The sequence below is a fragment of the Camellia sinensis genome, chromosome 15, assembly GCF_055761805.1.
Source record: "Camellia sinensis isolate YWXY chromosome 15, ASM5576180v1, whole genome shotgun sequence".
NCBI classification, from domain to species: Eukaryota; Viridiplantae; Streptophyta; class Magnoliopsida; order Ericales; family Theaceae; genus Camellia; species Camellia sinensis.
The window spans coordinates 141,650,735-141,674,610 of NC_138975.1; the positions used below are offsets into that span (position 1 = coordinate 141,650,735).

Sequence of the window (23,876 nt, forward strand, 5' to 3'; positions counted from 1 at the left end):
TCACGGAATTCCGCCTCGCACTCCCAAGTTGCCTCCTTAACCCTGTGGCGTCGCCACAACACTTTTACCAAAGGAATTGTCTTGTTTTGCAAGATTTGGTCCCGTGTATCTAAGACTCTAATCGGTCTTTCCTCATAACTCGGTCCAATCCAACACATGTGTCGAATCCAGTTCGTACTTTCGGAGCATATAGATATGAAACACGTCATGAACCCTGAAAAGCTGTGGCGGCAAGGCCAAACGATAAGCTACCTCCCCAATGCACTCTAGGACCTCAAAAAGCCTAGTGAATTTAGGAGACAACTTCCCGTTCTTCTCAAACCTCATCAAACCCCATCTCGGCAATATCTTCAAGAAGATATGATCTTCTATCTCAAATGATAATGGTCTCTTCCTGTAGTCTGCATAACTCTTTTGATGGCTTTGAGCCGAAACCAATCTTTTACAAATAAGGCAACCTTCTCCGTTGTTTTCCAGACTAACTCAGGACCCAACATAGGTGCGTTACCCACGTCGGCCCAACACACTGGTGATCTACACGGTTGGCCATACAAGGCCTCAAATGGTGCCATGCCAATACTCGCCTGAAAGCTATTGTTATAGGCAAACTCCACTAAAGCAAGTGTCTTTCCCACGACCTCTTAAAGTCAAGAACACAGCTCTGAAGCATATCCTCTAGGATTTTAATAGTACGTTTTGATTGCCCGTCAGTTTGATGATGATAAGCGGTACTAAAAGTCAACCTAGTGCCTAAGGCATTTTGTAGGCTTTGCTACAACCAAGCCGTGAAGCACGAATCTTTATCCAAAACAATAGTCACAAGGATGCCATGAAGTCAAACTATGTCCTTAACATAAAGGTCAGCAAGGTAATCTACCAAGTCACTCGTGCACATAGGTACAAAATGTGCTGACTTAGTTAACCGATCTACTATCACCTATACGACATCATTACTCTATTGAGTCATCGGAAGACCCACAACGAAATCCATCGTGACATGCTCCCACTTCCACTCGGCTATAGGCAAGGGTTGCAACAAACCCGTTGGCCTCTGATGCTCTGCCTTCACTTGTTGACAAGTAAGACACCTCGATACAAACAAGGCTACGTCTCTCTTCATTCCCCTCCACGAAATCTGGCAACTAAGGTCGTGGTACATCTTTGTGTCTCCCGGATGTACCGCAAGGCACAAATGGTGAAACTCTCGGAGTACCTCATCTCTATAAGACTTTGGCATGAAAAGTCGGCCAAGATATCTAACACTTGAATCAGAATACACGTTCAAGCCCTTCTCTACCTTCCCAATAGATATCTTCTCTCGGATAGATTCTACCTCATGATCACCCTGTTGCACTTCTATAACTCGGCTCACAAGTGTAGGTTATGCAACTATAGTAAGCAAGGCTGCAGACTTGATAGACTCGCCAAGGGGCAAGTCAAACTTGCCAATAGCACCAAACATCTCTCATTCTCAGATGGCAATACTAGCTACACTGCTAATGGATTTCCTACTCGAGGCATCAACCATTACATTGGCCTTTCCGGAATGATAATACAACTCAAAGTCGTAATCCTCCATAAACTCCATCTACCTTTTTTGCTTCAGATTTAAATCCTTTTGTGAAAATAGATACTTCAGACTTTTGTGATCGGAAAATACATCAAATCTCTCACCATAAAGATAATGTCTCCAAATTTTCAAGGCAAAGATCACAGATGCTAGCTCTAGGTCATGAGTAAGATAGTTTCTCTCGGGTGTTTTTAACTACTGTGAGCCATAAGTTACTACCTTCCCCTCTTGTATTAAGACACAACCCAAACCTTCCCGAGATGCATTACAATACACAGAATAGTCCAAACTCCTCTCCAAAATAATCAACACTAGAGTAGTGGTAAGTCTAACCTTAAGTTCTTGGAATGATTTCTCACAAGTCTTGCTCCACACAAATTTGATTCATTTCCTCGTCAGTCTAGTCAAAGGTGAGACCAATCTAGAGAAATCCTTCACAAAACATTGATAATAACCGACTAATCCCAGGAAACTCTAGATCTCAAAGGCATTTTTAGGTTGTTCTCAATCCTGCATTGCCTCTATCTTAGAAGAATCTACAGTCACCCATTTCCTGGATACCATGTGGCTTAAGAACTTCAACTTCTTCAACTAGAACTCACACTTCCCGAACTTAACATACAATTTGTGGGCTTTAAGAAACTCAAGCACAATCCGCTAATGTTCCTCGTGTTCCTCCTTAGAGGGTGAGTAAATCAAGATGTCATCAACAAAGACAACCACAAAACGGTCTATGAACTCACGGAAGATTCGATTTATCAAATCCATAAACAAGATCGATGCTTTGGTTAACCCAAAAAGCATCACTAGGAACCAATAATGGCCATACCGCGTACGGAATACTATTTTCTGGATATCTTTCTCCTTCACTCTCAACTGGTGATAACCCAATCTCAAGTCTATCTAAGAAAAGCAACATGACCCTTTCAACTGGTCAACCAAGTCATCTACGCAAGGCAATAGGTACTTGTTCTTAACCGTTACTTGGTTCAACTTCCTGTAATCAATACAAAGTCGCAAAGTACCATCATTCTTCTTGGCAAAGAGAGCCGGCGCTCCCCAAGGTGAAGTACTAGGATGGATAAAACCCTTATCTAGCAATTCTCGGAGTTGAATCTTCAACTTACTTAACTCGATTGGTGCAAATCTATATGGTGCCATGGAAATCGGTGTCGTGCTAGGCACTAAATCAATGGAGAACTCAATCTCACGGTGAGGTGGTAAACTTGTAAGATCCTCAGGAAAGACGCCCGGGTATTTACAAACTACCCTCAGCAACTTAACTTGGACTACATCACTCTCAACACCCAAGAATATAGCAAGAAGGAGACTAAGCTCACCCCGATCGTGCGGATCACACACTGGCAACAAGGCTCTATCGACTCGGTCCCCAAGGAAATAAAAACAATCACCACTTGAGGTGCACACCGTAACTCTCTAACGGAAACAGTCTATAATGGCCTGATAGGACGACAACCAATCTATGCCCAAATTGACGTCAAAACTCAACATATCAATTAACTCAAAAGCAAAAGGAAGTCGGCAACTGGCAACCTCTATCTCACAACCCCGACACCTCTGGTCCAACACAATCTCACCACCAACAAATGACTCTATCCTGAGTAGAGATGCTAATTGCGCTACTTCTAATCCCAATGTTAATGCGAATGCAAACGAAAAAAAGAATGGGATGCACCAGTATCAATCAATAAATTGGCAATAGAATTACACAACAAGAAGTTACCTCTCACCACTGAAGGTGCTGACAACAAATCTGGCATGGTAACAACATACAAATGCTCATTAGGTCTCTGCTCTACATGTCCACCTCTCAAAGCATGAGTCTAATACACTGATTGAGCCGAAGAGGCTCCCTAGTTGGCCTTCAAGGCCTGAGCTGATGGTGTAGGCTGATGGCTCTGTGTTTGCCTCAAACTAGATGCACTAGATGTGCCACCCAATTGAGGACAAAACCTCCTCATGTGTCCTGACTGTCTACACTGATAACAGGTAGGCGGTTGCCCTCTTTCCTGACTCTGGCTCTGAAGACGAGCTGCAGACAGTGCACACAGTTACTCTCTTCTTCTACACGGGAAAACTAAAGACTTGTGGCCCAGCTGACCACAATTGAAACAAGTAATCCCACCCTGACCACTTCTCCTTGACCCAAAACTCAATACAGGAAAAGTGGATCTACACTGTGCTCCCTGGGACTGTTGTGGGGTGGAACCCCTCTGTCTTTTACTGTCTCAAGTCTCTTCTTGAACCTCTTGACTTCTTTGCTTGGAGCCCCTCATCTACTCCTTCTCCAATTGAACCACAGTCTCAAGATGAGCCATCGTCGCCTCCATAAGGCATCCGTAGTCCCTAATCATGAACCTAGTCACTTTGAAAAGAAGCCTGATCCTCAACCTCTTCTCAAACTTAATGCAACGGCGTTCTTGCCACAAGTTTTGGTGCAAATCTCGACAAACTAGTAAAGGCAGTCTCAAACTCGGCCACTGGTGTATTAAGCTGCTTCAGCTTCAAAAAATGCTCTCTTAACTTCTCCCTAGCAATGGGAGGCAAGAACTTGTCTTGGAAGGCATTGACAAAAGGCCTCCCAAGTCACCCCAATGTGTCCACGAGCATACTTCCACCACTGACCCGCATCTCCCTTCAGTTAGAAGGATGCCAAGGTCACTCTCAGCCTATTGTCCTTGATGCCAAGCATCTCGAATGTCTTCGCCATCTGCTGCAGCCATTCTCGCCTTTAATGGCTCCTTCAGATCCTCAAAAAACTCATCCAAATTCAATCGGAAGAACTTCTTTTTAAGAAACGATGGCCCTGTCTCAGCAACATGGGCCTAGACTTGATTCTCAACCCTGAGAATGTCCATGGATTCCCGCAAAACCCCAACCTTCTCACGGGCTAAAGCACCCATGGTCTGTTGACCAACTGGTTTGACCATATTGGCCTGACTAACCCCTTCATCCTACTCCGAAATATCATCTGGTAACGGCTCTTCCTGTCATCTAGGCCTACCATGCCTACCACTATCATGTCTACGTCCTGACATCCTAATGAAGGTAATACAAGAGAGTAACACATTTATAAAATGTCGAAGCTAACTCACTCGTGTCCTAATACAGTGGACAACATTTAATTCACTCCAAATAAGCACGTAGTCATATAAGCACATACGAATTCCCTTTCTAGATAATGATTGTCCTGCGATGTTGCTAAAGTTCCAGTTAGAAATAACAGTGATCAAGTGCTCTGCTAACAAGACTTCTAGAAACTCATAAACCCAGTCAATATCTTAGAAATTAAATTCCATACCCGCTTAGTCATATAAGCATGTTATCACATAGCATACTAAGTTTACTCCTAACACAACTAGAAAGATAACCTATTGTGGTAAAAACCACATCCTATGATCCCAAAGTATTTAAACCCGATAGCTTTGATATCAAGTTGTAACACCCCAAAAATAATAACCATAACTCAACCTGCGATATTAATTAAATAACAAACACAGTTCTGAATATGATATCTTTACATTCATATGAATCAATGATTACAAAAGATGGCACATGTAACTATACATTCATAAGCCCTAACCTTGAATCTATAGCATGTGCCATAAACAAAATATATGAAATAAAAGTCAAAATAGATAAATTAATGCCCTATTGGCTACAACTTTCCAAGATGGTGCTTGGTTACAACAAAAATGAGTTTAAACTCAATACAACAAAAGCCCTAGGCTTGTACAAAATAAATTCAACAATAACAAAAAGAGAAGCTCTTTGCTCCAAGTCCTCCCAAGCTACTGTCTTGGCGAAGGCATATCATCAGTACTTGAAAATGGTTTTCCATATAGGGTGAGCCAAAGCCTAGTAGAGATACTCTAATACAGTGTATGAATCTTAACAAAGCTATAAGGTGAATGTATATGCAATGTTCGTGCCAAAACATTTTATATTTCTTTTCAAAACCATGCAATGCCAAGTTTATATCAAAATTCATGAAATCATTTCCTTTACAATAGAAAATAGGGCAATAGATACAACATTGGGAATCTTTAGGTACATGTCTGCAAGTAGGCTATACAAGTACTACCAATTGCCATTTTTACCGGTACTAACCAAAAGGCTCGGCACCTAACCACGTGAGTTTCTAGACTTTCACTAAGGACACACAGGCCAACAATAATACCACAACCACACTCCCTATTCAAATTCACCAAGGTATTCACCTATTTTTTCTCAAAACGATATACATTTTCAATGTGTTAATATATGCAACAATGCTCAATGTAAATGGCTGAGAAATTAGTTTTCATTCTCCTAATTCTCATGCAATTTCTACAATAATCATAGCTATCCTCCACCGATAGCCCAAAACAGATATCTCTAAACAGATAGATAATTTCCAATAAAGATAAACTTTCTAAAATTTCAAGATGAGAGCGATAATACATATCTGACTCCACCACCATCATCATCATCGTTCCAATTTCATAAAATCTAACATTATTTCCATTTCCTCTTTACAAAATCAAATATTAGCAATTTATCTTATTTTCTTTATAAATCAATTCCAAGGATAAAATCCATCATTTTATCACAACTCAACCGCATTTACAAACCCATAATCATATTTAAGAACCCATTTTGAAAACCCCTCTTTTGATTTCAAAACTAAAACCTTAGGTTTATCAAAAAATCCCCAAATCGCCATATTGTTAAGAAAAATAAATAACTAAGTTAAAAATCATACTAAAGTGCGGAGAAACCCTTACCTCAAAGTTATAGATAAGGAAGATCAAAGGTTGGAACTTGATGAAGCCCAAAACGAGTTTTGCTTTGATCAAAAGGATGCTCTAGGCAAGCTTTACTCTTTTTCCCAAAGGACAATGGTGTAGAAATCAACAGATCAAGGTGTATTTGAGGTTTAGAGATGGCTTCTAGAGAGAGAGAAAGAAGATCAGAGATTTTAAAATGTTTAGAGAGATATATATGAAAAAGTGACTCAAAAAGTGAGTTTTCGGAACTGATATACGCACAGACCGCTCAAGCAACCAAAACACCGCTCGAACAAACAAAATGACCGCTCGAGCGAAGAACACCACCCTCCATTACTTTTACAAGCCTACAAGAGTACTGAGAGTTCGCAAAGACCGCACGAACGCAAGAAGGATCGCTCGAGCCAAGACCGCTCGAGCTCAAGAAACACTGCTTGAGCGAAAAAAACACCCGCCCAGTATATTTGCAGACTTGCAAAAGTTTTCAAAGACTGCTCAAGTGACCAAAGGACCGCTCGAGTGAATTAACCAAATTTAGGCAACAGTTCAATTGAAAAATAACCTACCGACTTGTTCCAAATGCAACCAAGACATCCAAGCAACCAAACTCAATCAAGAGTAAGATGAGTATGGATATGAACAACCAAATAAGACAGTGAATTCCGGATCCAAAACAATAAACAAGGTCTAACTTGGAATCGTTATATTCCATATATATTATTTATGAAAAGAATTAAGTCAATCCAATAATCATAATATTTTTCATTTTATTGCACTTGTTTTTGTGTGTGTCAAATCATCTTGTTATTTAAATTTTCAGAGACAAACGCTATAAAAGGAAAAATATTATGATTATTAAATCAATTTAATTTTTTATATAAATTACATGCACGGTGGTCAAGTTCAGATTTAAAGTCAAAAAGTAACTTTTTAATCCATGCCAAACGGGACCTTGATTATAAAATTTTGTATCAAATGTTGGTATGCTTACATGAATTTAAGGGTGTCTATTTGTTTTGGGGAATGTTACGGTATACACCCTTTAAAGGATGTGTATCATATACATTTTATTATTAAAAAAAAGATATAATTTCATATTTTTTAAGTCAAAACTAAAAAAAATAAAAATATAACGTAACCCTACATAAGGCATAATCAAACACATCAAAATACTACCATAACTAAATAATAAAATTGGTCATAACTAGAGAAGAAAATAACATAATTAAGGATGTATATGATAATGGATGTATATTGTAGAATTCTCCATTTGTTTTACGCTTAAATGATTTGCATTTTCCTAAAATAGGAATCCATAATTGGGGTGTCAACAGTGCTCCGCATAGCAATTAATGTTGTGCAATTGACAGGGCCTATTTCGATAATTTGAACCGTGTACTTTTTTTAGATTACGTCAAGTGAAATATACTTGCAAATAATCAACTTGATCGGATATCGGTAGCCTTTTCGTCGAATTGCATTTTGTATCTAACAATGATAAATATTAAATATGATTTGAAACATAAAACTGAACACATATCTAATTTAATAAAAGAGTTGTTGATGTCAAGTTAATTTTTTTCAAGTGTGTTATACTTGATTTAATCTAAAAAGTGAATAGTATAAATCATCGAAATGGGCCATATTGGTTGTACAACGGTGGTTACTATGTAAGGGCACAACAAGAATCGAAGGTGCATGGTAATCTAATTTATCGCGTTTCCTACCAAAAAAAAAAAAAAAAAAAAAAAAAAAGGTGAAAAAATGGTAAACTAAACAAGTTAAAGTTATCAGATCGACCTAATTTTTTTTATGGATGAAATACATGAAATATCTGACAAAATGAATAGTTTAAATCATTGAAATGAGGCTCATGATGGATCCCACAGACCCAAACTGTGCCATATTAGATTGGAGAGAATCTGCTTGTATATATTAATATTATAAAATAATTCAACCTAGTCAAATTACACAACAATACTTAGGTATACTAATATACTATTTTTTTCAATAAAATTAATGGCAACGAGATTATGATTTTCAATCAAGCAAAGATATATATATATATATATATATATATACATATATAAGCTCTATTTACATATAAAATTTAGGAATTTTTTTTTTAAGGTCCTTAATATTAAGATTTTATAGAATAAAGGACATGTAATATTTTCATAGTGGTCTCAATATTTTTCCAGAGGAACTTCGATTAAAAGAGATTTTGATCTATGTTCTGAAATTTCTCTAATTTCCTCACAAATTTCGCTGTGTTTGACCAATTTTCTCTAGTTTGATCACAATTTTTTTTCTGTATTTTGACCAAATCAGAGAAAATTGAACTACAAAATTGAATAAAACTAGTCATGATGATAATGAAAATAGGGTTAGAGACTGTGTGTGATAATGAAAATAGAAACAAATTTGGTCCAATCTGCAACGATTATGTTGCTTTCATCTGCAATAGACATCAGAGTTTTCAAAAGGAACTCTTAATCTCTCTGGCTCTTTTCTAGAGTTTATCATCATGTCAATTCACATCAGAGTCAATTACAGGTATATTGATTCTCTTATGTGTATATATGAATGTGTGAAGAATGACCAAGCTCAAATTAGTTGAATTTTTAGTAGTGGTAGTCGAGGCAGTTACTGTGTTAGAGAGAGAGAGAGTGTGTGATAAAATTTATAAAAAAAAAAAAGTTCACAAAAATATTAAATTACATCATTATATACAAAAATTACATCATTTTATACAAAAATTATGTATGTATTTTTTTATATCATTATTAAAAAAAATGATGTCATCATATTTATTATGTCAATAAGGCCTACACTTACCATATTTTTACATGATATTTAATGTGTGACATAGATAATGGTTGTTGTAATAGTATCCATATAAGTGTCTTCAACCATTAATAGTTATGCGTGCAAAACAAAATAGTGAAAAATATAATAAACATAGAATTAATTTGAACAAATTTAATGGTATCACTGCTACATAATTCTTAAAAAAAAAATTCAAAGTCCAGTGGTTTCAATTGAACCCACTACTTCATGCATGGCCCCACCGCCCATGCGCATAGTTATCTACCTCTTCATCTACAATGTTCGTTGAAGCTCATCCATTAGTAGATGTGCAACTGATTTGTATCCCATCTCACGAGCTACATGTTCAATCCAACCAAACAGAAATTATACAATTAATAGGAGTTGAATTTGGATGATGGCAAAAACATGAATTTGAAAAATGTTAACTAGGACACACCTTTGAATATAGCAACCCCAGTTGGAACCTTCTTTCTCTTCCTTAAGCACAATGAACTATTCAACAAAAGAGCATAAAAACATGGAGATTTTCAAGAAATTCCACAAATACACAGTGCAAGATTGTACGGCAAAATAGATGTACCTGTTACATATCCAATATGGTTTAATTCCTTTATCCTCTATGCAGTGAGGGCACATCCATTGCTTATTTCTTCTCACCACCTCCATTTCTGGCAGATAATCAAGTCAAGTAAAAAAAAAATAGTAGATTCTTAGTTATCTTTTTGGATGGGACACGCTGGGGCTACAAATGAACCGAACTGTTCATGAACAAACTCAGCTTGGCTTCGCTCAGTTCGTTTAGTAAACGAGCCGAGCTCGAGCTCGCATAAGCTCGGCTCGTTTATCTTTATTTAAATTATATAATAAATATATTATTTATATATTAAATAATATTTAATAATAAATATATATAAATAATAATATAAATAAATTATTTATATATTAAATAATATTTTTATTTAAACAATATAAATAATATTAAAAAAAATTTATCGAGCCGAGCTAAGCTCTAGTTCTATTAATGTTAACGAGCCGAGCTCGAGCTTAATAAACGAGCTAGATAAGTAAACGAGCCAAACTCAACCTGAGCAAAGCTCGGCTCAGTTCGGTTCTTTTGCAGCCCTAGGACACGCTATGCATGTGTAATTTTATATCTAAATTTTTGGATGGGATGAGAAATATTGGTTTGGGACACGCTTATCTATCTAATTAGCAATTCTATGGGCATTTTTTGAAATCAAAATTGTGGCAGACAATGCATCAAAAAATTGTGCTGAGTTGTGAGCTTTTATATAATATAATAGGATAATGTGATCATGATCAGAATGTGGCTTTAACCATTTCTTGAGTCATGTTTTCAGCTTACCTTCACCGTATCTAACCTTGAGACAAGCTCGGCAGAGAACACCATTGCTAGAATGACATACTGAACAGTCTGTCTTGCCTGTGTACAAAATGTTTGTAAATGTCACATCTACAGTATTTTTAAAATGTAAAAAAAAAACTTCTAGTATAACACCAACCTAAGCACGGTTGATCCATATCTAGATCACCACACCGCTTACAATCTTCTTCAACACACAATGTCTTTTGCCTGCATTTTATTATTTCAAACTGATAATGAGTATCACTAACAATGTCTCTGTAATCAAACTGCCATCATAGCTGTTGCAACTTAGCAAACCAAGAGATTTAAACCTAAAATCATTTCACATTGAAGCTTGACACACTTGAAAGAATTCGAAAATAGAAACCTTGAACTCACACATAGCTCATTATAAAACAATTAAAAGAAGAGAAAAAAAAATAAAAGGTTGCATAGAGATGTTCATCTAATTTATGCTGGCCATTGATTCTAATCATCCAAAACAAGTAACATCGATGTGCAATATTTCCCTACAAAATCAATCATCAAGTTGACTGTCATTTCCTTCTAAAATATGTCAACATGATGAGAGTAACAAGAAACAATCTCAGCCCAACCCAAAGAGAAAAAGGTGGGGAGAAGTAAATAGAAAATTGGAAAAATAGAGCAAAACTGTATTCTGATTTATTGTTCATCTGATGCAGACAATTGTCAGGTGGGATAGTAATATAGTATTATTAATTGGCTAAAAAAAATTGAAACCCACATAAGAAAAGGCACAGAACCTGCAAAAGTGGCAGCAAATTCCGAAAACAGGGTGGTAGACAGTGCCCCTGCTTTTGCTTGAGCAACGCCGACCCAACACATCGGGTGACAGCTCTAGCTTCATATTTGTACCCACCGCTAGCCTCACCAAAGGTCTGTTTGCAGATGTCTTCTCGTCTCCTTCACTATGCAGCTTCTCTTCACTCTTTCCAAAAAGCTTCACTTTCTCTGTTAACCTCAGATACAACAGAAAGTTAGTTAGCGGAATGTCTTGGTTGGTTAGATTCTTCTCTCCCTATCTTATTCTGTATTTATCATAAAAAAAGAAGAAGAATGATTCTTCTGTATTTATATTTCTTATTTTCTCAAGAAAGTCGAGTTTCATTACAAAAGTTCAAGGCAACACAACCCATTCTCTTACTCTCAGTACATTACACATACCTTTCCGTGGTGATATTGGTTCACTAGATGTCCCTCTTAACCGATTGGAGCATTGCAATGGAATGTACTGATCAGATGTTATTGAGTCAGCAGTTGTTCCCTTCAACCGAGCAGAACAGCGCCGAGGAGTGCATTCATAATCGACTTTTTGGTATTTCTTGACATAAGTGTTCACTGGCGAAGCCAATCGAAGGTCTGAGATCGTCTTGTGCAGTCCCAGCGATGCCAATCGAGCCTGCTCATCATATCAAGAGTCACATAATCAAAATGCAGATGGAACCAAAAAAAAAAAAGGGGGAAAAGAAAGAAATAAAGAGAGATATATGTGTATATATATATATATAGAGAGAGAGAAGGGGGGGGGGGGGGGACCTGGTTCTCCAGAATTCGAGCAGTTCTGATACTTTCATAGTCACTCTTTGTTTCATGATGATTTGAGCATTTCTGAGCTTTTGTAGCCTTAAGAAAAGCTTGGCAGACAACACCATTACTAGAACAGTCTGTCATGCCTGTCTAGGAAATGTTTTTATGTTAAAGCTATTTAAGTAACTTCAGAATGTAAAAAAAATGAATTTGAAGTATGACACTAACCAATGCTTCGTTGATCCATTTCTAGATTACCACACTGCTGCTTACAATCTTGTTCACCTTTTAATGTTTTTCGCCTGAATTTAATATTCCAAATTCATAATAAGAATACTGAAAACTTTTTCTGAAAATTGAACTTTAAGATGAACAAAAGAACAGACTCTACTGAATGTTCATTTCTCAGCTCTAAGGCCATTCACTTACACTAGACACACACACACACAAACACACACATAACAGTTAAAAGAAGAGGAGTAACTAACTACTAACCAACATCTGGAACCAAGAGACATGTAAGGGCTTGCAACTTGCTCCAAAGAAGCAACTTAAGAAACTGCTGGAAATTTGTGTTAATGCATATAATAAGATAGTGGCATATGATAGTGGTGTTGGTGGTAGATAGTGGCATGTATAGAATATGATAGTGGTGTTGGTGGTAGATAGTGGCATGTATAGAATATGATAGTGGTGTTGGTGGTAGATAGTGGCATGTATATAATATGATAGTGGTAGATAGTGGTAATATATAATATGTAAGTGGCATATAATGGGTTATAATGATGTTTGTAATATCTCCTATATAAGGAGTGTCATTTGGTCTTGTAAAATAAGAAGTTTTGAATATAACAGAAATATATTCCTTCTTCCTCATATTTTCGGAGTTCTTCTTCCTCATATTTTCTAAGTTGGTATCAGAGCTACAAAAAACACAGCAGCCCTAAAACCGTCATAGCCATGTCGGAAGTCACGTCCGAAACCACTTCAACCCCTGCCACTGCCATTCCGTTGAAAACATCAAACTCTCACTCTGTCCAAATCACCACCATCCGCCTAAATGGTGATAATTTTCTCCGCTGGTCACAATTGAAGCTTGGGTAACCAGCTTGGGGAATGATAGAATATCACCCCCTATTTATAAAAGAAGATTAGGGTTTACAAGAAATGCAATTTACAGGATGATCCCTGAGTGCTATCCCTGAGTGCATAAAATGATTACAGTGATTACAGACAGACCCTAGTGTGCCTTTCGGTGAATATAATATGCTATCATTTAATATAATATGCTAACACTCCCCCTCAAGCTGGTGCGAAGATATCTCTCATGCCCAGCTTGCCTACGATGTCATGAAATGGTTTATTCCCAATTCCCTTGGTGAGAATGTCAGCAAGTTGTTCACCAGACTGGACAAAGGGAGTACAAATGATACCACTAGTGAGTTTCTCCTTAATGAAGTGGCGATCAATCTCAACATGTTTTGTCCTGTCATGTTGAACTGGATTGTGAGCGATGTTGATGGCGGCTTTATTGTCACAGTATAACCGCATGGAGTCCGTCTGATCAATACCTAGATCACGCAACAATAATTTGATCCATAAAAGTTCACACACACCTTGTGCCATAGCTCTAAACTCAGCTTCTGCGCTTGACCTGGCAACCACATTCTGTTTCTTACTCCTCCAAGTAACTAGGTTGCCGCCAACAAATGTGCAATACCCTGAAGTTGATCTCCTATCAGTTACTGACCCAGCCCAGTCAGCATCTGTATAGGCTTCTACACGAAGATGATCATACTTTGAAAAATACAGACCCTTACCAGGAGCAGACTTCAAATACCTCAAGATTCTCATGACAGCCTCAAGGTGAATCTGATGAGGAGCATGCATAAACTGACTAACTATACTGACAGCAATAGCAATATCAGGACGGGAGTGAGAGAGGTAAATGAGCTTACCCACTAATCGTTGATAGCTCCCCCTATCCACAACTTCTCCTCCTTCATCATCCCCTAATTTCTGATTGGGTTCCAGGGGGGTGGCACATGCCTTGCAGCCAAGCATCCCAGTTTCCTTCAACAGGTCAAGCACATATTTTCGCTGTGAGATAAATATCCCATCCTTAGAGCGAGCAACTTCAATGCCCAGAAAATACTTCAAGCTGCCCAAGTCTTTGATTTCAAACTCTTTAGCTAAATATTTCTTCAACAGAGGTATTTCCCCACTATCATTGCCTGTAAGAACTATGTCATCTACATAAACAATAAGTGCTGTAGTCTTACCGTGTGAGGAATGTTTCACAAACAATGTGTGATCTGCCTGACTTTGTTTGAAGCCATATTTAATCATAGCCTGAGTGAATCTCTCAAACCAAGCCCTTGGAGACTGTTTGAGACCATATAATGACTTCCGAAGTTTGCATACTTTGCCTTCTGTTTGATGATCCTCAAAACCCGGAGGAATGTCCATATATACTTCTTCTTCGAGGTCACCATGGAGAAAAGCATTCTTGACATCAAACTGATAAAGCGGCCAATCTAGATTAGCTGCTAGAGAGAGAAGTATTCTGACTGAATTCATTTTAGCCACGGGTGCGAAGGTCTCCTGATAATCAATGCCATATGTCTGAGTAAACCCTTTTGCCACAAGTCTTGCCTTGTAACGCTCAATAGACCCATCTGCTTTGTGTTTCACAGTATATACCCATTTACATCCCACAGGTCGTTTGCCCGGAGGTAACTCAGTCAATTCCCAAGTGCCATTCTTCCTAAGTGCTTTCATTTCCTCAATCATGGCTAGTTTCCATTCAGAGGTAGCAAGAGCATCCTGAAAATGGTTAGGAATGCTAACAGAGGAAATATTGGACACAAACGCTCTATATGAGGATGACAAATGAGAGTATGATACAAACTGTGAGATAGGATGTTGAGTACAAGATCTCACACCCTTCCTCTTGGCAATAGGAACATCAAGATCAATGGACTCGAGAGATTCAAAGTTACCTCGACTCTCATCAGAAGCAGGAGATGGCAGTGGGGTAGCAGAAACGGTCCCGTGTATCCAGTTAACTTGTTTTCTGTCTATGTCCCGGACATAAACATGCCCGTCCGTATTCTTGGTGACAGTGGGTTCAAGAACAACTGGTTCCACCATAGGAAGCACAGTAGTAGAGGGTGGTGCAAGAACAACTGGTTCCACCATAGGAGGCACAGGACTCACTTCACACCAAGGCTCCCCCGGAAATGAGGACGGTGACACCGGAGAGGACAAGAAATAGGACTGGGATTCAAAGAAAGTGACATCCATGGACACAAACCACTTACGAGACGAAGGGTGGTAACATTTATACCCCTTTTGAGTAGGAGAGTAACCAAGGAAAACACACTTGAGGGAACGAGGGTCCAACTTACCACGAGAGGGAGAGTGATTATGGACAAAACAGACACAACCAAATATTTTAGGAGGAATAGAAAACAAGGACTGAGAACCGAGGAGGACGTGAAGCGGAGCCTGTTTGGCCAAGACCTGGGTAGGGAGACGATTAATAAGATGGGCAGCGGTGAGAATAGCGTCGCCCCAATAGGGTCGAGGCACATGCATAAAAAAACACATGCACCGAGCCATGTCAAGAAGATGCCGATTCTTGCGTTCGGCCACCCCATTTTGTTGAGGGGTATTGGTGCAAGAGGTCTGATGGATAATGCCATGAGTAGAGAAATATTGTCCTAACCCAGAATCGATGTATTCCCCGCCATTATCAGAACGAAAGATTTTGATAGTGGCCCCAAACTGAGTACAAATCATCTTATGAAAAGTGCGAAACACAGAGAAAACCTCACTTTTATCTTTCATGAGATACACCCAAGTAACACGAGAAAAATCATCAATAAATGTAACAAACCAGCGATGACCTTTCACAGACAGAACACGAGAGGGACCCCAAACATCAGAATGTATTAATGAAAAAGGAACAAAACTTTTATTCAAACTGGGAGCAAAAGAAGCTCTATGTTGTTTTCCAAGTTGACAAGACTCACAAAGAAAGTCAGACACATGATGATTTGCGAAACTAGAAGGAAATAAATGCTTAAGTAAATGAAAGGAGGGATGCCCAAGACGCCGATGCCACAGCCATACATCAGCGGGGGTAGTAGAAGACGTGGTGGAAGAATAAGCAAGTTTGTCAGGTTGATCTAGGAAGTAGAGACCATTTGCTGCACTACCACTGCCAATCGTCCTCCCCATGACAAGGTCCTGAAAAAGACAATGATCAGGAAAAAAACGTCACACGACAATTCAAATCCTGGGTAAGACGACTTAAGGATAATAGATTAACAGAAAACTTGGGAACATGGAGAACAGAAGATAGATGTATGGTAGGAGTGACTTGGACTAAACCTTTGCCAGAAATGGAAGAAACAGTTCCATCGGCAATCCTAACTTTGTCCTGACCTGAAGAGGGCTTATAGACAGAGAAAAGATCAGCGGAGCCAGACATATGATCTGAGGCACCAGAATCAATAATCCAAGGCAAAGATGTATGACACAGGAAAGCACAAGGAGAAGATGCTAAGTTACCTGAGCAGGCAAAGGACGAGGAAGCGGTACTGAGAGCAGTAGAAGATCGGCGGTCCAACAATTGGCACAAAGCATCCTCCAGCTCAGTATCAGAAGCTTGGGTAACAGAAGTAGAAGTAGTATCAAGGGTATCAACGGCACTAGACTGATGAGCCTGGGAATAGGAACCACGTCCCCTAGATTGACCTGACCGACCTCCTCGAGAACCAGACCGATCACTGCGACCCCCGGATGGAGTCCCATGAAGCTTCCAACACGTCTCACGAGTATGCCGCGGCTTCTTGCAATAATCACAAAATACAGACTCCTTAGCAGCAGACGGATGAGGCAGGCTGAGGCCATCTCGAGGAGTAGACAGTAATGCGGAACGGTCAGTAGAGACAGGGGACATCATAGCAGACCGGCGACTCTCCCCATTTTGTACATAGGAAAATGCCTCCTGAAGTGAAGGAAGAGTATCCATACTCAGAACTCGACCCCTAACTGGATCATACTCCACATTTAGGCCGGCCAAAAATTTAAAGACCCGTTCCCGTGCGATGAACTTCTGGTACCCGACAGAATCAGTAGGGCAAACGGGCTTATAGTCTTCCAGGTGATCAAGGCGTTTCCAGCCGTTGGTGAGGAAAGTGAAGTACTGAAGAACAGTTTGCTCCCCCTGAAGTGTGCTCTCAATAGAGCGGCGCAACTCAAATGCCTGTGAAAAATTCCCTTTGCGGGAATAGGTAACAGCCACAGCCTCCCAAACATCCTGGGCAGTCTCCATAGACAAGTAGCCCTCACCAAGTTCTGGAACCATCGAATGGATAAGCCAACTCATAATTAAAGAGTTGGTAATCTCCCATTGTTCATAACTTGAGTCAGTGGTACTAGGGGCCTGTATCCTGCCATCAACATATCCCATCTTCCCTCTGCTCTTCAAAAACATAGTCAAACTTTGGGACCATGCTAGGTAGTTCTGACCATTAAATAGAGAGGTGGTGATTTTCAGACTAGGGTTGGGATTCTCAATCATGGCAGTAGGTAGAATGGGACTCTCACTCTTTGGTGTTTGAGAAGAAGGGGACACACTGGTGGAATCTGTCATGGATACAATACTACCGAACCCGCAACACAACTAGGGGCAATCACAAACCTGGAAGGTGGTAGTGATATAACAGGCACAATGACCACTATAAAGATATAACAAAATTAAGAAACCATTTTTGTTTTTTGTTTTTTTTTTTTTTTTGTTTTTTTTTTTTTTTTATTGATTTTTTTTTTTATATTGATTTTTTTTTTTTTTGATTTATGTAGATATCAGGATATATACATATATCTATATATAAATATATATATATCAGGCTATTTATATATATATATCAATATATATATATATATATATTTGTAGATATACTAGAGTCGGAGATCATACCACAGTGAGGACGACGAGGGACGACGAGTGACGAAGCTGAGGGGAAGACGAAGACGAGTGACGGAGACGACAGAGGAGCTGAGGACGACGAGGGCGATGAGATCGACGAGCTGAGGAGAAGACGAAGACGAGCTGAGGACCTGAGGAGATCGACGAAGCAGGAGATCAACGAAGACGAAGCAGATGATCCACTCGGCTGATGAAGACGAAGCGGCTGATGAAGACGAAGCGGAGTGACGACGGTGGCTGAAGATCGACGAAGCAGATGATCCAACTAGGTACGGTTTTGAACCCTAACCCTAGAGGTGTAGCTCTGATACCATGAAGCTTGGGTAACCAGCTTGGGGAATGATAGAATATCACCCCCTATTTATAAAAGAAGATTAGGGTTTACAAGAAATGCAATTTACAGGATGATCCATGAGTGCTATCCCTGAGTGCATAAAATGATTACAGTGATTACAGACAGACCCTAGTGTGCCTTTCGGTGAATATAATATGCTATCATTTAATATAATATGCTAACAACAATCTGTCCGGATGTATATCCGTGGGCAAGGAAAGATCGGTTACATCACTGGTGACAAGAAGGCTCCTGCTGTTAATGATCCGCTGTTCGACAGTTGGGACGCTGAAAACTCCATGGTTATGACATGGTTGGTCAATTCCATGGAGGAGGATATAAGCTCTAATTACATGTGCTATCCTACTGCACAAGAATTGTGGGATAATGTTAGTCAGATGTATTCTGACCTAGGAAATCAATCTCAAGTTTTCGAATTAACTTTGAAGTTGGGAGAGATTCGTCAAGGAGATGATTCCGTCACCAAATATTTCAATTCGTTGAAAAGGTTGTGGCAGGATCTTGACATCTTCAACACATACGAATGGAAATCGGTTGACGACTGCAACCACCACAAGAAAACTGTGGAAGACAGACGTATTTACAAGTTTCTTGCCGGCCTCAACATTGAGTTCGATGAAGTGCGAGGAAGAATTATTGGCAGACCTCCTCTCCCATCCATTGGCGAAGTATTTGCCGAAGTCAGAAGGGAAGAGAGCCGAAGGAGCGTCATGCTTAAGAAAAAAGGTACTGGTGAATCAATTGAAATTTCTGCTTTAATTAGCGATGCTGCGGCCAACAAGGCTGCAAATTACCAGCGCAGGTTTGATGATAAGCCACGGGTCTGGTGTGATTTTTGCAACAAGCCACGGGTCTGGTGTGATTTTTGCAACAAGTCTCGCCATAGACGTGAAACGTGTTGGAAGATCCATGGCAAACCTGTCAACTGGAAAAGCAGCAAACAAGGAGAGAAAAATCGTGGCTTTCCTACCGCTAATGAAGCCGATTCAGGTCCCTTCAACAAAGAGCAGATTGATGAACTCTTAAAGCTGATAAAATCCAACTCCTCATCCGGTACTCCTAGTGTTTTGTTGGCACAAACAGGTAGAAATCCTAAAACCTTCTCTTGCCTAAACTTCTCTCCGTGGATCATAGATTCCGGTGCCTCCGATCACATGACTAGTTTTTCCCATTTATTTAGTACCTATTTCCCTTGTTCCGGTCATGACAAAATCAGAATAGCCGATGGTAGTTTTTCACCTATTGCAGGAAAAGGATTTATTAAACTAACTGAGAAAATTAATCTCAATGCTGTTCTTCACGTCCCCAACTTAGCCTGTAACCTTTTGTCTGTCAGTAAACTATCTAAGGATTCTAATTGTCGTGTTACATTTTTTGAATCCCATTGTGAATTTCAGGACCAGAACTCGGGGATGATGATTGGGCGTGCTAGGATGCTTGAAGGTCTTTACTACTTTGATGAAGTACCTGTTAGTAATAAAAAAACTCAGAGCTTTAATAGTACTAGTTCAATCTCTGTTCGAGAAAAAATAATGCTATGGCACTATAGGCTAGGACATCCTAGTTTTCTTTATCTGAAACATTTATTTCCAGAATTATTTAAAGGGATTGATTGTTCTTCTTTTCATTGTGAAAGTTGCATTTTTGCAAAATTTCATCGCTCTACTTATTTGCCAAAACCTTACCAGGCTTCCAAACCTTTTTATTTGATTCATAGTGATGTTTGGGGCCCTTCTAAAATCACTACTCTTTCTGGTAAAAGATGGTTTGTTACATTTATTGATGACCATACCCGCTTATGTTGGATTTATTTGATGAATAAAAAATCTGACGTGAAAAATTTATTCACAAATTTTTACAATATGATTGAAAACCAATTTCAAACCAAAATTGGTATTTTACATTCTGATAATGGAACAGAATATTTCAATGAGCAGTTGGGTGAGTTTTTGGAAAAAAATGGAATTTTTCATCAATCTACATGTCGGGATACCCCTCAACAAAATGGCATTGCAGAACGAAAAAATAAACATCTACTTGAAGTAGCACGTGCTATAATGTTTTACATGCATGTTCCTAAATATTTATGGGGTGAAGCAATTTTAACAGCCTCTTATTTGATAAGCAGGATGCCTACAAAGGTGTTAACATACAAAACGCCTTTCGATTGTCTCAAAACTTTTTTTCCTGACACGAGGTTGTTTTCTGATTTACCCGCCAAAGTTTTTGGATGTACTGCCTATGTTCATGTTCCTAGTCAATTTCGTTCAAAACTTGACCCCCGTGCTATAAAATGTGTTTTTTTGGGTTATTCCTCAAACAAAAAGGGGTATAAGTGTTTCGACCCTCAAACCAAGAAATTTCATGTGAGTATGGATGTGTCATTTGTGGAAACAAAATCCTATTTCCCCAACACTTCTCTTCAGGGGGAGACAAGTAGAGTAGAAGACCGTTTTTGGGATATTTCTATCCCGCTCCCCAATGTCATTTATCCTACACAAAAACCACATCTGTCTGATAATGATCACTTAGGAGAACCAAGTTCTATGGTGCCTAGTCAAGAAGATTCTTGTTTAGGGGAGAAGTACTACAAAATGATCTAAATCCTGAGCTTCAGGTTTATACTAGGAAGCGATTTCATCTGAGGAATAATGACCCGAATGTCCATCCTAATGACCCGAATGTCCACCCGAGTTCTGGCATCGAAATTTTAGGTAATCCTATTCCTTCTATTTCCGACCTTGATGTTCCTATAGCAATTAGGAAAGGTGTCCGAAATTGCATTAAACATCCTATTGCAAATTACCTCTCCTATCAAAGACTGTCTAAAAACCATAGAGCTTTCACATCTAGGATTTCACACTTGTTTGTTCCAAGGAATATACAGGAAGCATTGGATGATCCGAATTGGAAATTAGCAGTCATGGAGGAGATGAATGCTTTAAGGAGAAGTGGTACTTGGGAGATAGTTGATCTACCCAAAGACAAGAAAACAGTTGGGTGTAAATGGGTGTTTACGATAAAATGTATCGCAGATGGAAGCGTTGAGAGATACAAGGCGAGACTGGTGGCTAAAGGCTTCACTCAAACTTATGGGATCGACTATCAGGAGACGTTTGCTCCTGTTGCTAAAATAAATTCCATCAGAGTACTGTTATCTCTTGCAGTAAATTCAGATTGGCCTCTACATCAACTTGACATTAAAAATGCATTTCTCAATGGTGATCTTGAAGAGGAGGTGTTCATGAGCCTACCGCCGGGATTTGAGCAGAGACTTGGAAGCGACAGAGTATGCAGATTGAACAAGTCATTATACGGACTCAAACAATCACCAAGAGCATGGTTTGAACGCTTTGGGAAGGCAGTTATCAATTGTGGCTTCTCGCAGAGTCAAGCAGATCACACAATATTTTATAAACATTCAAAAAACAGTAAAATTGCAATTTTGATTGTTTATGTTGATGACATCATTTTAATTGGTAATGATGAAGCAGAGTTAGCAGCCCTCAAAGAGAAACTCGCAAAAGAATTTCACATTAAGGATCTGGGAGCCCTCAAGTATTTCCTCGGAATGGAATTTACAAGATCCAAGGAAGGTATATTCGTTAATCAGAGAAAATATGTTCTTGATCTCCTTGGAGAAACAGGTATGCTTGGTTGTAAGATGGTGGAGACTCCGATCGAGCCTAACTTGAAGTTACAAGCTGCTAAGGCTGAAGAAGTCAAAGAGAGGGAACAATATCAGCTACTTGTCGGGAAATTGATTTACTTGTCTCATACGCGGCCTGATATTGCCTTTGCAGTCAGCATGGTAAGTCAGTTCATGCACTCACCAGGGGCAGAGCACTTTGAGGCCGTTTATAAGATCTTAAGATATTTGAAAGGAACTCCAGGGAGAGGCTTACTGTTCAAGAAACATCCGAGGAAGTGTTACAGACAGGAGATCAACATCCGGATACTGCTCCTTTGTAGGTGGGAACCTAGTTACATGGCGGAGTAAAAAACAGAATGTGGTAGCTAGAAGTAGTGCAGAAGCAGAGTTTAGAGCTGTTGCCCATGGAATCTGTGAAGTAATGTGGATTAAAAGAATTCTTGAAGAATTAAAGCTTTCTCACCCGACACCTATGAAGGTCTATTGTGACAACAAAGCAGCTATATCTATAGCTCATAATCCAGTTCTACATGATCGCACAAAACATATAGAAGTGGATAAACATTTCATCAAGGAGAAAATCAATGCTGGCATAATCTGTATGACCTACCTTCCAACAGGTGAACAATTAGCTGATGTGCTAACGAAGGGACTACACAAGAAGCAATTTGATAAGCTGACTAGCAAGCTGGTTATGGAAGATATCTTCAAACCAGCTTGAGGGGGAGTGCTGAAAATTTGTGTTAATGCATATAATAAGATAGTGGCATATGATAGTGGTGTTGGTGGTAGATGGCATGTATAGAATATGATAGTGGTGTTGGTGGTAGATAGTGGCATGTATAGAATATGATAGTGGTGTTGGTGGTAGATAGTGGCATGTATATAATATGATAGTGGTAGATAGTGGTAATATATAATATGTAAGTGGCATATAATGGGTTATAATGATGTTTGTAATATTATCTCCTATATAAGGAGTGTCATTTGGTCTTGTAAAATAAGAAGTTTTGAATATAACAGAAATATATTCCTTTTTCCTCATATTTTCGGAGTTCTTCTTCCTCATATTTTCTAAGTGAAACCACAATCCGTTTTGTGCAAGCAAGAAAAAACAGGATTATGAGATGAGAAATCACATAGATATTTGTCACACCAACGAATTGGAGGAGCAACCGATGAAAAGTGAAGATAATCTGCCACTGTAGGTTGCTTCTTTGCAGAACAAGAAACAAGATGGTGTCCAAAATAAACACAAAAATCCGCAGCGAAGTCTGCATCCAAAAATGCAGAAATATGGAGTGGACCAGGAATGCAAATAGCCTTGAATGCAAAATGATATCTTCTCAGATCTAATCAAAGTAAGATATTTCAGAGAGTCAACAAGATTTTGATAGAGTTCTAAATCAGGAAACGGATCATCACAATCCAATTGGGGACTAATTTTGACAGCAGAAGCAACAAGCTTACAATCAATCAGTCATAGCTGCTTTACACAGCAGGTCCTTATCATATTAGGTTGAGATAGAAACAGGCCTGAAAAGGATCTGAGAACTTCAATACCAAGAGATTAAGATCTTTCATTGCAAAAGCCGAATTGAGCTGTTGAATGAATGAAGGTACTGAGCATTATTTCTTGTAAGAACAATGTCATCCACATTCCAGTTGCAGCACTAATAAAAAACACTTGCTGCTTGAGAAATGAAGAAAACTTAGAAATGTAGTGTAATCATCATAAATT

General features: G+C 39.0%; 1 protein-coding gene across 3 annotated transcripts in view; it reads right to left on the reverse strand.

Annotated features, from left to right (window-relative positions):
* Positions 1-9,239: 9,239 nt before the first annotated feature.
* LOC114289135 (uncharacterized) overlaps positions 9,240-23,876 on the reverse strand; it is a 28,148-nt gene continuing 13,511 nt past the window's right edge. For 2 of the 3 annotated variants that reach the window (XM_082907678.1, XM_082907679.1), the window contains exons 4-12: positions 12,356-12,429; positions 12,137-12,273; positions 11,765-11,999; positions 11,344-11,551; positions 10,716-10,786; positions 10,559-10,636; positions 9,773-9,860; positions 9,629-9,684; positions 9,240-9,527 (exon numbers count right to left, since the gene is read on the reverse strand). In XM_082907678.1, the coding sequence (XP_082763804.1) occupies positions 9,463-9,527; positions 9,629-9,684; positions 9,773-9,860; positions 10,559-10,636; positions 10,716-10,786; positions 11,344-11,551; positions 11,765-11,999; positions 12,137-12,273; positions 12,356-12,429 (1,012 nt within the window). In that variant the 3' untranslated portion in view covers positions 9,240-9,462. Of the gene's footprint in view, positions 9,528-9,628; positions 9,685-9,772; positions 9,861-10,558; positions 10,637-10,715; positions 10,787-11,343; positions 11,552-11,764; positions 12,000-12,136; positions 12,274-12,355; positions 12,430-12,622; positions 12,661-23,876 lie in introns of those variants that run through there. The other variant, XM_082907680.1, reaches the window with a different exon arrangement.